Source organism: Arvicanthis niloticus, unplaced genomic scaffold, assembly GCF_011762505.2.
Source record: "Arvicanthis niloticus isolate mArvNil1 unplaced genomic scaffold, mArvNil1.pat.X pat_scaffold_456_arrow_ctg1, whole genome shotgun sequence".
Lineage (NCBI taxonomy): Eukaryota > Metazoa > Chordata > Mammalia > Rodentia > Muridae > Arvicanthis > Arvicanthis niloticus.
The window spans coordinates 41,584-53,398 of NW_023046094.1; the positions used below are offsets into that span (position 1 = coordinate 41,584).

The 11,815-nt window shown below is 42.3% G+C and overlaps 1 protein-coding gene across 1 annotated transcript; it reads right to left on the reverse strand.

The window, feature by feature from the left end:
- Positions 1-292: 292 nt before the first annotated feature.
- On the reverse strand, positions 293-10,216 carry LOC117702102 (guanine nucleotide-binding protein G(q) subunit alpha-like). Its single transcript, XM_034493416.2, has 2 exons — positions 10,043-10,216; positions 293-4,494 (listed from the first exon to the last, which is right to left on the reverse strand). The coding sequence occupies exons 1-2, from the start codon at positions 10,188-10,190 to the stop codon at positions 4,304-4,306; spliced, it is 339 nt and encodes a 112-aa protein (XP_034349307.1). The 5' UTR covers positions 10,191-10,216; the 3' UTR covers positions 293-4,303.
- Between the last annotated feature and the right edge of the window lie 1,599 nt (positions 10,217-11,815).

Sequence of the window (11,815 nt, forward strand, 5' to 3'; positions counted from 1 at the left end):
TCACATGGAACCAAGCCATCTGTTTCTCCTAATTGTCGAGAACCAAAATGAAATCCCAAAGACACAAGTGCCAGGACATCTAGTAACTGCATACGCTGGAAGTGTGTGGAGGGAGACAGATAAACACACATTATTAGCTTCCATTTTTGTATGTGTTTCTAACCAAAGATTTCTCTTTGGAATAAAATATTAATGTATGCCCAGGTACACCTTATTTGTATCAATTGAGATGCTGTTAATTACCATTTGAGTGGCTTGAAACCCTTACTTAATTTTAAGAAGAGCAGCAATATACATTACAATATTTGGGTACACTTTATTTTTATATGGGTTAACATTCTGCTATATTTCACTTCATTCGTTCTTTTGAGAAACTGAAAACAAAGGGGCGCTGGGGGTCATCTGAGGGGATCTGAGTCTTGCGGTGTCTTGTTATGCAGCCCTTTCTTCCCATTATTATTTTTATTTTTTTGCAAATAATCAAGTCATTTTGACCCAAATCCAGCATAAACAGCTTTTCACCAATTCCTACTTAAGACAACTAAAATTTACAATCATGTGGCAGTATAAATTTTTAAATTACAATTCGTACAACTTGACAATCAATATAAGTCTGAAGTACAAAAAGTAAATTGCCCTTTGGCTGAATTACCTTTTAAAACGATTAGGCCTGCTAATGTAATCTAAACGAAACCAAACCAAACCAAACCCCCAAGCCCCCAAGTTCCAGGTGTTCTTTAAATATCGCTGTGGATGCCACCTGCCAGTAAACACCATACACAGGTTCCTAAGAAGAGTTTCTCAGCTACTCAGGACCCTCAACAGAGCTCTTCCCAAGGAAACGATAAGGAAAATCCAACAGGCTCTGTAAGACTGACTGACTGTACAGGGGCGTGTGTTTTCCCTTTGTTTCAGACATGAGGCACAGACTTCTGAATTTAAGCTCTGTAAGGCATAGTATAAACCTCCAATTTACAAATAGGAATTCTCTGTGGGTGGGAACTGCCGCATCACACACAAAAGGGAGACATCATCTGTAAACGGCACACTCATGTGCTGAGTGACTCATGAGATGGCTGCTTGCCTTGGTATGCTGAGGAAAGGTTTCTGTGGTCTGTGTTTTGCTTCTGAGTAAGACATGCCCAAGTCACCATAACGCTCATCACAAGCCCCCATTACTTAGAGCGTCGACAACGGGAACGCTTGCTATCACAATAGAAGAGAAAGCATGAGTAAACTTTGTTTTTGTACAAAACTGAGAAGCCCTTCCCGCCCCTCGCCCCGTCAATAAAACCCCAAACGAGAAACAACAACGAAATTAGTTTTAGCTTCATTGACTAGTGTGGATACAATTAGGTGTCCAGGCATCACTGCAGCTAGGGTGATCAATGTTTTCCTTTCTCAAAAGAAGGGATCCTGTCATGCACCCCAGGATGCGCAGTGAGGCCACAGACTTCAACTCTGCACAGCAAGCTGCATCCTCAATTCATAAAGACAACGTGGCTACCTCTCCCTGCTTTACTCAGCAGCTCTGAGCTTGATATCAGCATGGCTCAACTACATCCACTACAGCTCTATTAGACAGAACAGCTCCGTTCCTTAGGACTGTTAACACTTATGATCATGGGATGAGGTTTTCTCTATACACTGCAGGCCATCAAATGTTACTTTTTTCTTCTTTTTTTGTCTTTTTGTGTTTTTTGTTTTTTTTTTTGTTTTGTTTTTGTTTTTTTTTTTTTTTGCTGCACCAAATTTAAGGTTGCCCTTTCAGGCAAGCAGTGGTCTCTAGCTGATAAAACATTTCCTTAGTGGGTCACAATAGCTTCTAAAACTGCCTTTCTAATAAAGGCCACCAGAGAGGTAATGCTAAACTGTGCATTTGCCAAATAAGAATATGAATCGTATAAAAGCTCATATTCCAACCCCAGGTCAAATGGCAAAAGGTCTACAAAGTTGGTCTCTGTGTTTGTATAAAAGCTCTGACAGATGTTGTGTTTGCTATGAAATTACCTTTGGGTCTTAGGTCAGCACACCTCTACTCAGGAATGTGCAAATGATTTTAGACAGCACGATGCTAGTACCGCTCTGTACGATAGTAAGGGTTTTTTTTTCTTCTTTTCTAAATGGAAAAAAATATCCCTAGTCAGAAATAAACTGACAAATTTACATTCTCCTCTCTTAAAAAAGTAAATAAAATAACATTATTCAAAATGTGAATTAGCTATAAGACATACAATACAATTACATAGATACATATCAATACAGCACATTCAATCTGCCAAAAAATTAATGATTACAAAGCCAGTATGGATGTTGCAATATCAAGAGAGATGTATGTACAACAATCAGAGCATTCATAATTGCACTATACCTACAGGCAGTCTGTTGATTAAATTACAGGGGCTTTCTAGAGCAAGGGATAAGAAAGACGGGAGAGAACACTTCATCACAAGTCAGCAATTTCAGTGCTCATACAGAGAGCTGTTCACTCTCCCAGCTTTGTTATTCAAGAAAAGTGATTTATATGGAAGTTGAGATTAGTGTTAAGCGCTAATGAGACCAGCATTGAGGTCTAACTTCCCAGCAGCCTTAGAGTGCTCGCTATCTACTTAAATCACATACTGATGCAGGCTGCTCGACAGGCTCACTCACACGTGTTCGGCACAGTATGCACCTGCTGACAAATTGCACATGGAGAAATTCCAAACATCTCTCCTAGTGTGATCATCACATGAATACATGCTTGACGGAACACTGACTGGTGACTTTTGAATAAGCCCACAAATCTTCCGATTCAAGATCCTGATGGTAGTAAAGACAGCTCACTATTTTCCCCCCAAATCAAAGGTTTCAGGATAATACTATCAACCAGTGTTCTTGGCAGATTTACTCAAACTTAAAGAACATAAAGAGTTAATAAAACTAGCGCCAGTAAAGAGATATAAGCAGACCTCCTGACAAACCACACGGGGTACTTCTCTACACTGCTCATCTGGACACTGGCACTGACCTTAAGGGCAAAGAAAAGAACGGACCATGAGAAGCAGCAGCTCGGTTAGCAATTGTTTGGCAATGTGTGTTTCCGGTTCACACCCAGCTGTCGTCTCTCTCACTGTCTTAATGCTGACATTTTGAGACGCTGGCTTTTACTGTTTAAATTCTTAATTTATTTTGCCTTATAAAAATCTGGCTTTGGCAACACATACCCATAATAAAAATTATTTTAAAATTATGGCCCAAATACAAAAGAAGATCAGAGCAAAGGAAAGCTGGAAACAAACAGAAAATCAAGAAGCTACAAGAGAGCCCTGGCAGCAGCTGCTGGGGAATGTAGTGTCTGTTGGCATATCATTTGGCATCTGTGGTTTAAAAAGGGCGAAAAACCTAAAGAGAAATAAACGGAAGCAAGGAAGAGCTGAAGGACGCGGCACACGACCGGAGAAGCAAGGACTTCTTCACAGCCTGTGCCCTCACACTCCGACTTCCATGCATTTCTCTGAACAATCCAGCTGTGGCTGAAGGTCTGCACCCAGAAGACATGACTCTTAACCATCAATAGGCACCTACTGTCCTAGTCCAAGTGAGACAAGACAATATATATATATTATCCATATATATGTATGTATGTATGTATGTATGTATGTATGGAAAAAGAAATACTAGATGTGATGTGCATCCAGAGATACATTTAAACCATAGTAGTAATACATATGCTCCTGCCTTCAGCAGAACCACTGGTAAAGGAAGCTGATGGAAGGCGGCTTCAATTAAATGACACCGTCCTGACCGCATCACTCAGAGAGAAACTGCCCAAGAATGGAATTAGGGTAAAGGCCGTGGTAATGAGGGAAAATAAAATCAGCAGGGAGATGAGGAGTAGGAAGAAAAAAACCAGCTTCGTTTTGGTCAACAGGAAAGAGGAGGAGGAAGAAGGAAAGGGAGAGAGAGGGAGAGAGGGAGAGAGAGAGAGAGAGAGAGAGAGAGAGAGAGAGAGAGAGAGAGAGAGAACACGAAGGACAGGAGTGCTTTTATACTGTGAGTGAATGACTGAAAATTTAAAATACATCGAGTCAAGGTTTGCCTAAAAAAGGAGGAAATGTGCTGGGACTGTACTTCAGCATCCTGTTTCCTCTGAATAGTTTAAATAAAATCATAATATTTACTACAGCTCTGTGGCCGCGCTCACAGAGTCCAGGACGGCAATAAATTAGTATTATGCAAATTGTTTTCCACAGAAATACAGTCCCTCTTGTTTACTTCAACAGCCCACAGGGAAGGGAAGAATGGTGTCTGGGAGGCACGGTTAGACCAGATTGTACTCCTTCAGGTTCAGCTGCAGGATGGTGTCCTTGACGGCAGCAAAGACGAAGCGGATGTTCTCGGTATCTGTGGCGCATGTGAAATGGGAGTAGATGATTTTGTCACTGTCGGGGTTCAGGTCCACGAACATCTTCAGAATGAATTCCCGAGCTGCCTGGGCATCTCTCTGGGGTCCTGTGCCAAGAGAGAGGAGAAGCAAAGTGTGTTATGTGATCCACATTGGCTTATTTGCTCAACGAGCATGTTTTGTCCCATGTCCTAATCTGTATCCCAGAGCTATGCTAAATTCACCGTGTGATGGTATGTACTAGTTTGCATTGTCTTATGCTTGCAAGGTTGTTTCTCATGCCTCATACATTGTCACATACATAGTCATACACAGTTTTATTTGAATAAATTTGTCATGGTTGTTTTTAAATGTCAATTTGCCACAATCTGGAATCACCTGAGAAGGAAGTCTCAGTTGAGGGATTATCTAAATCAGGTTATTCCATAGGTATATCTGTGGAGGATTGGTTAACTGATTTAAGAAGATCCAGAAAATTGTTAGGGGCACTATTCCCTAGGCAGGGGGTCCTAAACTACACACATACAACAAGAGAACGCTAGATGCAGCAAGAAGGATGCATTTCTCCTCTTTGCTCTTGGCCATGGATGCCATGTGACTATCTGCTTGAGCTCATGCCTTGATTTCCCCCCAAAGATGAACTGTAACCTGTGATTTATAAGCCAAACAACCAGTTTTCTCCCTGAAGTTGCCTTTTGTTGGGATATTTTTCACAGCAACAAGAATAAAACTAAAACACTTTTTGTCTTAGTTTGCTTTCTATTGTGGTGATGAACATCAAGATCACAGCAACCTGGGGAGGAGGGTTTGTTTCAGCTCACAGTGCATTATGATTGGTGGTCAGGAGGCAGGAGTGAGGCAGGAACTGAAGCAGACGCTGTGGAAGAGTGCTGCTTACGGGCCTATCCCTCAAGGCTCACTCACTTCACTCCTGTACAGCTCAGGGCCCCGCTTGGGGGAGTGACTGTCCATTGTGCTAGACCCTGTATCAATCACCATCAAGAAAATGTCCTCCAACCTTGTCTATAGTCCATTCTGATTGAGGTATTTTCTCAATTAAGGGGCCTTTTAAAAAGATGACCCTAGCATGAGTTTAGCTGACAAAAAACTAACCAACACACTTGTATAATAATTCTGTAGTTGATTCTTAGATACAGCCCCAATACAAAAGCAGTAAAAGAAAAAATAACCTGAACCTTATCAAAATAAAAATCCCTTTTGTTATCAAAGTACATTACCAAGTGAAAAATACATACAATTCATATGTGTGATAAGGATGTAGCACCTAGAACATATAAAGATTATATAAACTGGACAAAAGGTGTGGACAGTTTTGCAAAGGAAGGTATACATACAACCAGTGAGCATACATAAAGTCTAACTCTAATACTCATTTAGGGAAATGCCAAGTAAAATCATGAGGTAGTCTTCCCATCTGCTAGCTAGCCTGGTCATCATTTAAAAAGGGAAAGCATAAGTCTTGGCAACAGGTCACATGTGCACCTGTCTGCCACTGGCACATGAGCAATGGCGTACCCTGTATGGAAACAGCCCAGTGGCTCCCCAAGAAGCTGAGATAAAATTCCCATACAACCTAGCAATCTGTCTAGTAGGAGAACATACTCCAAATGAGCTGAAAGGAGGACCTTTTGTAGGTGAATTGACAGCACTATTCCTCATAAGTACTAATAGGTAGAAGTGACTCAATTGGACTGGATAAGCCAAAGGTGACATAAGAAATGGAAGTAATAATCAAAGGTATACCAAGTATGAACCTTGAAAATACTATTCTTAAACCAACATGCTGGACATAGACAAACACTGTGCGACTTGACTTATAGCCTGTATCTTATATAGAGACAGAGAGGAGTAAAGGGACAGCATGCCAACTGGGGGAAGGAAGGGGCAATGAGGTGTTATTGCTTAGAGTGGTGGGAACATTGGCAATAGCTGCCGAGTGTCATAAACGTAATTAATGTCATGAGATTTCATACTTCAATTATAATTTAAATGTTCTGTATGATATTTTAGTGTGACATACCCTGAGCCATTACTAATTGTGTGCAGGACCAATCACAGTCACATCTCAATCCATCAGGTTAACACTTAACTGGATTTTAGCAAGTGTGAGTTTAAAACTTCTAAATTACTAACATCAAAATACCATCATCTTTCAGGTACTAACACTGTGCCACTGCATACCCCTGTTGTTCTCCAAAGTTTCAAGCTAGTTCCATACAGTGAAGGGGTATGTTGATTCCTCCCTCCAGGGCAGGACCTTCTGGGATTTACAATGTGGGTTTGTTCTATGCAAAGGAACACTGCTGAGGCCTAACTAACTACCAGTGCTAAGGACCTTCATCCTGAGTCTTAGGCAGACAGCCTGAGAACTTTCAGATGAATCCTATTACAGATTTGGGCTCAAACCTACATCTTACACTTTTGGAAGCTGCAACAAAGAGCTATGAAGCTCGGTGTCTTCTCATTTGTAGAGTATTAACAAGGGTGCTTTGAGTCAGTGACTAAGGCTGTTAACATGAAAAACAAAAAGGTGTCATTATTAAGATGTTACATACATGAAACAGTCCTTAGCAATGCATTATGTTAACTGTGTCTATAGCAGCATAAAACACTTGAAATGAAGACTAACAGACTGGCAGGATGTAAGAAGCCTGCCATTTTCTTAACTATTATTCTTATTCTGCTTGGTAAGAAAAAGACTCCAACGTTTTTTTCTTGTGTTTAGTCTACAGAATATCAGAAATAGATTCAGGTTCACTGAAGTGCACTCGCGGTTTTTTAAGCATATATTATGCTATTTGAACACATCTCAGCAGGCCTAGAATTCCAAGGTCTCTAGGAACAATTCTGCAGTTCAAATCTATGTGGACATAGTAATTTCTCTTCCTGAAGAGAAACAGAGATGGCATTCATCTGATTATGCCCTAGAAAGGAAGACATCTACATCTGTGACACCAGAAATACTGTAAATCAGCTTATTATCAGGTTCTCACTATAGTGTACTGAGGAGCGTTTTCAGTCTTAGTTCGTCCTCCAAGGCCTTTGGATCTCATAAAACGACAACTTTATTTTCCCAAGAATAACAAAATCATCACCTTTGTTAACTTAGCTGTGGCCATATTTCCTCTGGACATTATATGTCCATTGTGGAAAGTCAATAGTAAAAAAATCATCTTCAAATTCCAAAACATTACAAAACATTCCTTCCTTTGGAAGGAAACCATTTGTAGTTTTAAGGGTCCAGGACAATATACAGAAAGCGGCAGTCCTGCAGAGACCTCCCCAGAAACCCTTGATTGCTGTGTGGCCAGCCATCATGTGGCTGCAGGCAAGCAGGCAGGCTCAGGGCCTCTACTCTGTGGCTGCACAACGCTATCTGTCTGTATTGAAGCAGGAAAACAGGGGCCCACAGTGCTACTGCTATGTATGGTGTGGTCACTTTCTATCCACTGTCCACTGACTCTCACCAACTCTGGAGAGAAATGAAGTCTGCCTTCTGGGTGTAAGAGAGAGTATGCACGTACGAGGCAGCTGGTTCTGGCTCCTGTTCTCACAGCAGGCGCTCACCGTACTGGTCTGCTATTGAGGGAGCAGGTACACCATATATAGTAATTTCCTCCCACCACTTCCTAAGTAAGATTGAAGCATTTCCTATTTGCTCCTGGGTTAGTGAGAAAATAGAAGGAGCAAAGAGAAACTGCTGTCCAGGTTAAGACAGCATTTGTTCTTTTAACAACCAGGCAAACAGGAAAATGTGCCTGGAGATGAACATGCTGTTGCACACCCAATGGTACATATGCATTTGAGATGCAAACTGCAGCTCTTAAGCATGCCACATTCCCTTCCTTGAGCCAGCACTGCACCTCATGCATACAGAGCAAAGGGGCACTTAAATCTTCATGGAGAGCTATGAAGCCAAGTGACCCTTAATCTCCAAGGACAAAACTGCTATGCCACAGATATCTAGATGTCCTTTGTTGATGAGGCCACTTTGTAGTAGTCATTTCTGCTGTTACATTTACCCTGTAAGCACTTTGGGATGCGGCCCTACTCTGTGATAGGTGCTATGCTAAGTCATTTACCCACAACTCAATCAGTCCTTATGAATGCAGGAAGAAATCAGGCAGAGGTAAATGTGTTCAAGGCAATGCCATCAGTAAGGAGTAGCACCTGGATCCTCAGTGCATACTGTCTGGACTAGGGCTTGGCCAGCTCTATGAAAGGCCAGAGACTAAGCCTCTTAGGCTTTGCAGATCATTTAATGTCTGTCAACACCACTCATATCTGATGTGGTGGGAACAACGTAGGTCTAAGAAAATGTGTGGTTGCAGTGATTTCTTCGATTTCAACAACAGGAGGCACCCTCTGGTATGGTCTGCCCACAGCTGGTTTAAGCTTTACAAAGCACAGGGGGCTTCTGAGAGGCTGGATGTGGATACAATTAATCAACAAGCTTTCCTCAGCACAGTGATGTCCTGCTGTTCAGAACTATACATTAGTGATAGGAGATCTACTTTTCAATGGTAAAAGCAGTGCAAGGCCAAGTTCAAGAGAGCGCTGCAGACCCCAGTGCAGCAGCACAGGTACTTAAAGAACATTGCCAGCACTGAGGATGGGATCCCCTCTCCATTTAGTAAAACGCCTAGCTAGGCCATCAGTCCCGGGCCTTTTGCTAGTGAGGTTCCCCTAAAGTAAATGCTGCTGGATACTCAAAGTACTACACTAACATCACAATTGTTTTCTATTACCCTATCAGTTCTCATAGTTACAGCTTAAAGGGCCAGAAACATCAAGTGACTCTAAAATATAACTATAGGTAGAAAGGGCCTAAACTAGAATTTGACCCTCAGGATACGTGGTGGTTTGAATGAGAACATCCTTCAACGGCTGGGATACTCCCAACACTTGGCCCCGAGTTGGTGGTGCTATCTAGGTAAGTTTAAGAAGTGTGGCTTGCTGTGGGAAGTAAGTCACTAGGAGTGGGCTTTGTACTTTACAGTCTTGCTTTGGCATGTGTTTTAAAGATGTGATCTTTCAGTTTCCCTTCTCTGACCATCATGCCGGAAGCTTGCTATCATGCTTCCCCATCATGATGGGCTTTTTCCCCTCTGAAATTATAATTCCAAGTAAATTCTACCTTCTAAGTTCCTTAGTCATGGTCAACAACAGAAAGTAGTGAATTCATTACACCTACTTCAGAGGTGAGCTGCTAACCAAGGAGAGGCAGAGGTAGGTAACAAAATGAAAGGGAGGGAAATTGGAAATTATAATTGCTGATCAAAAAAATCTAGTGAATTATTCCTTCTCTGAGCTGGTTATTCTGAAACATCAGAGACCTTGTTGCTTTCCCATAACTGGTAACGTTAGTTAATGTTAATGATGTAAAATGTTTTATGTCATTACAAGTCAGAGAACAGAGAACAGCATACATGTCCTCATGGACCCTGTGACTCCAGGTACTGTACTGTGTTGCCTCTAGCCCCAAGAGGCACATGACTCCAGGGGCTACACTTTGCTGCCTCCCCGCTGACCCCCCAGGCTCATGGCTCGGGGACTGTACCACGCTGCCTCCTGTCCTAGTGTAACAGCACAAGTGTTTCTTAGCTGTGAGGCTGGCAGAGGGTGGCCACTTACCATCATATTCTGGGAAGTAGTCGACTAGGTGGGAATACATAATTTTCTCCTCTAGAAGATCCTTCTTGTTTAAGAACAGAATCACAGAGGAGTTCTGGAACCAGGGGTATGTTATAATTGTTCTAAAGAGTGCTTTGCTCTCCTCCATTCGGTTCTGGGGAAAAAGGAAATCAGAAACACAGTGAGTTACTGATGACACACTTGGTGACCTGGCTGCTTTCTTGGTCCAATCCATCTTCTGTGTGCTTCTGAGCATTAAAGCCGAGTTGTCAGGATTTATATGCAATGCTTCACAACACTCAACACCTGTTTTCATTTTGCCAACGCTCAGGACGGCAAGCAGAAGACAACAGCAATAAGAGTAACTGCTGAAATAACTTCTTAGGTTTGAAAAGAAAGTAATCAGGGTCTAGATGATGAGGTTGCATCTGATATACTGTAATAAATTTCCACCAAAAAATTCATTCATAAGCAAAAATGTAAGTTCTGAGTTAAACATAAGTTAAGCACAAAGCCGGGCTTCACTCTGTATTTTCTAAACTACATTTATTTGGAGCTTCACTGTCCCTTAAGCATTCAAATCAAAGTTACTTAATTGCTCCTAAGCATATCCAGGATACGGTGATGACAACGGATACGCACATAAACACATTCCCGAGTCAGCTGGTACCTGGCTCTCCACTGGTCTTCAGTGGACCCTTCTCCATGTTTCACTGAATGCACACCTGTACAACGACGGATAAAACAAACTAACAGCCTGGAGAGAAAAGTCTAGCTTTTGTTTGTTTGTTTTAAAGATGTGGACTCACTGTGTAGCCCTGGCTGGTCTGGAAGTTACTAAATAGACTCTATTGGCCTTGACCTCACAGAACTCTACCTGTACCTGCCTCCCTAGTGTTGGATTTAAAGGTGTGCACCACTCTGCCTGGCAAACAATATAGTGTTGGGGGCCGACTTTCAGCAGAAAGCGGCTATTAGCTTTGCAGCCATCTTGAGCCATATACCCTGACATGAGACTTGTTTTTCAACAGCCTACAACAGCTGAAGCACACTCTGATATCCCACATATTTTGTTTTGCTGTTTACTGCCCCCAGCTGCAAGGCGCACGTGGTAGCCACACCTGCAAGGCATGCAGTTCACGTGCTGTCCACGTGCTATCCATGCCATACAAGCCTGTAAGGCTTACGTCATATCAACACCTGCAAGGCACGTGGCAAAAGCGTATAAATACCCTAGATTTCCCTTCAATAAAGGAGACTAGAGACTTGATCAGAACCTCTGTCTTGTCTCCATTCTTCCAGTCTCTTCCCCTTTATTCTCCCTCCACCCCCCCTCTCCCCTCTGACCCGCAGATTGGAGAGGCAGCTTGGGCTGGGAAACAGTGGCCGCCAAGCGTGGAGTGGAGATGGCTGCAACAATATAGTATTTCTTTCTCAGCACTTGTAAGTGTGTTTCCCTAGGGCAAGACTTTCAAGCTTGACCTGGTGACAAAAGCCCTGGTGATTTCTGGAGAAATTCGGCTAGCATGTTTCCATACATGGAGACGCTAATGGAGGGCACGTTTGAGTCAAGTCACTCCTCATACTCATCAGAAAAGAGCACAAAGCCTTGCAGCTTCTTCCTCTGCAGGCTGGGCTTTTACAGGAGAGAGAGAGAGAGGGAGAGAGAGAGAGAGAGAGAGAGAGAGAGAGAGAGAGAGAGAGAGAGAGAGAGACAACGAGAGAACACATGCTATGGCACAGTACATGTATAGAGGTCAGAAGACAACTCTC

Coding starts and splice junctions, on each gene's coding strand:
- LOC117702102 (XM_034493416.2), bottom strand. CDS start 10,190: ATGGAGGAGAGCAAAGCACTCTTTAGAACAATTATAACATACCCCTGG. Junction 4,495..10,042: donor CTACTTCCCAGAATATGATG/GTAAGTGGCCAC, acceptor CTCTTGGCACAG/GACCCCAGAGAGATGCCCAG.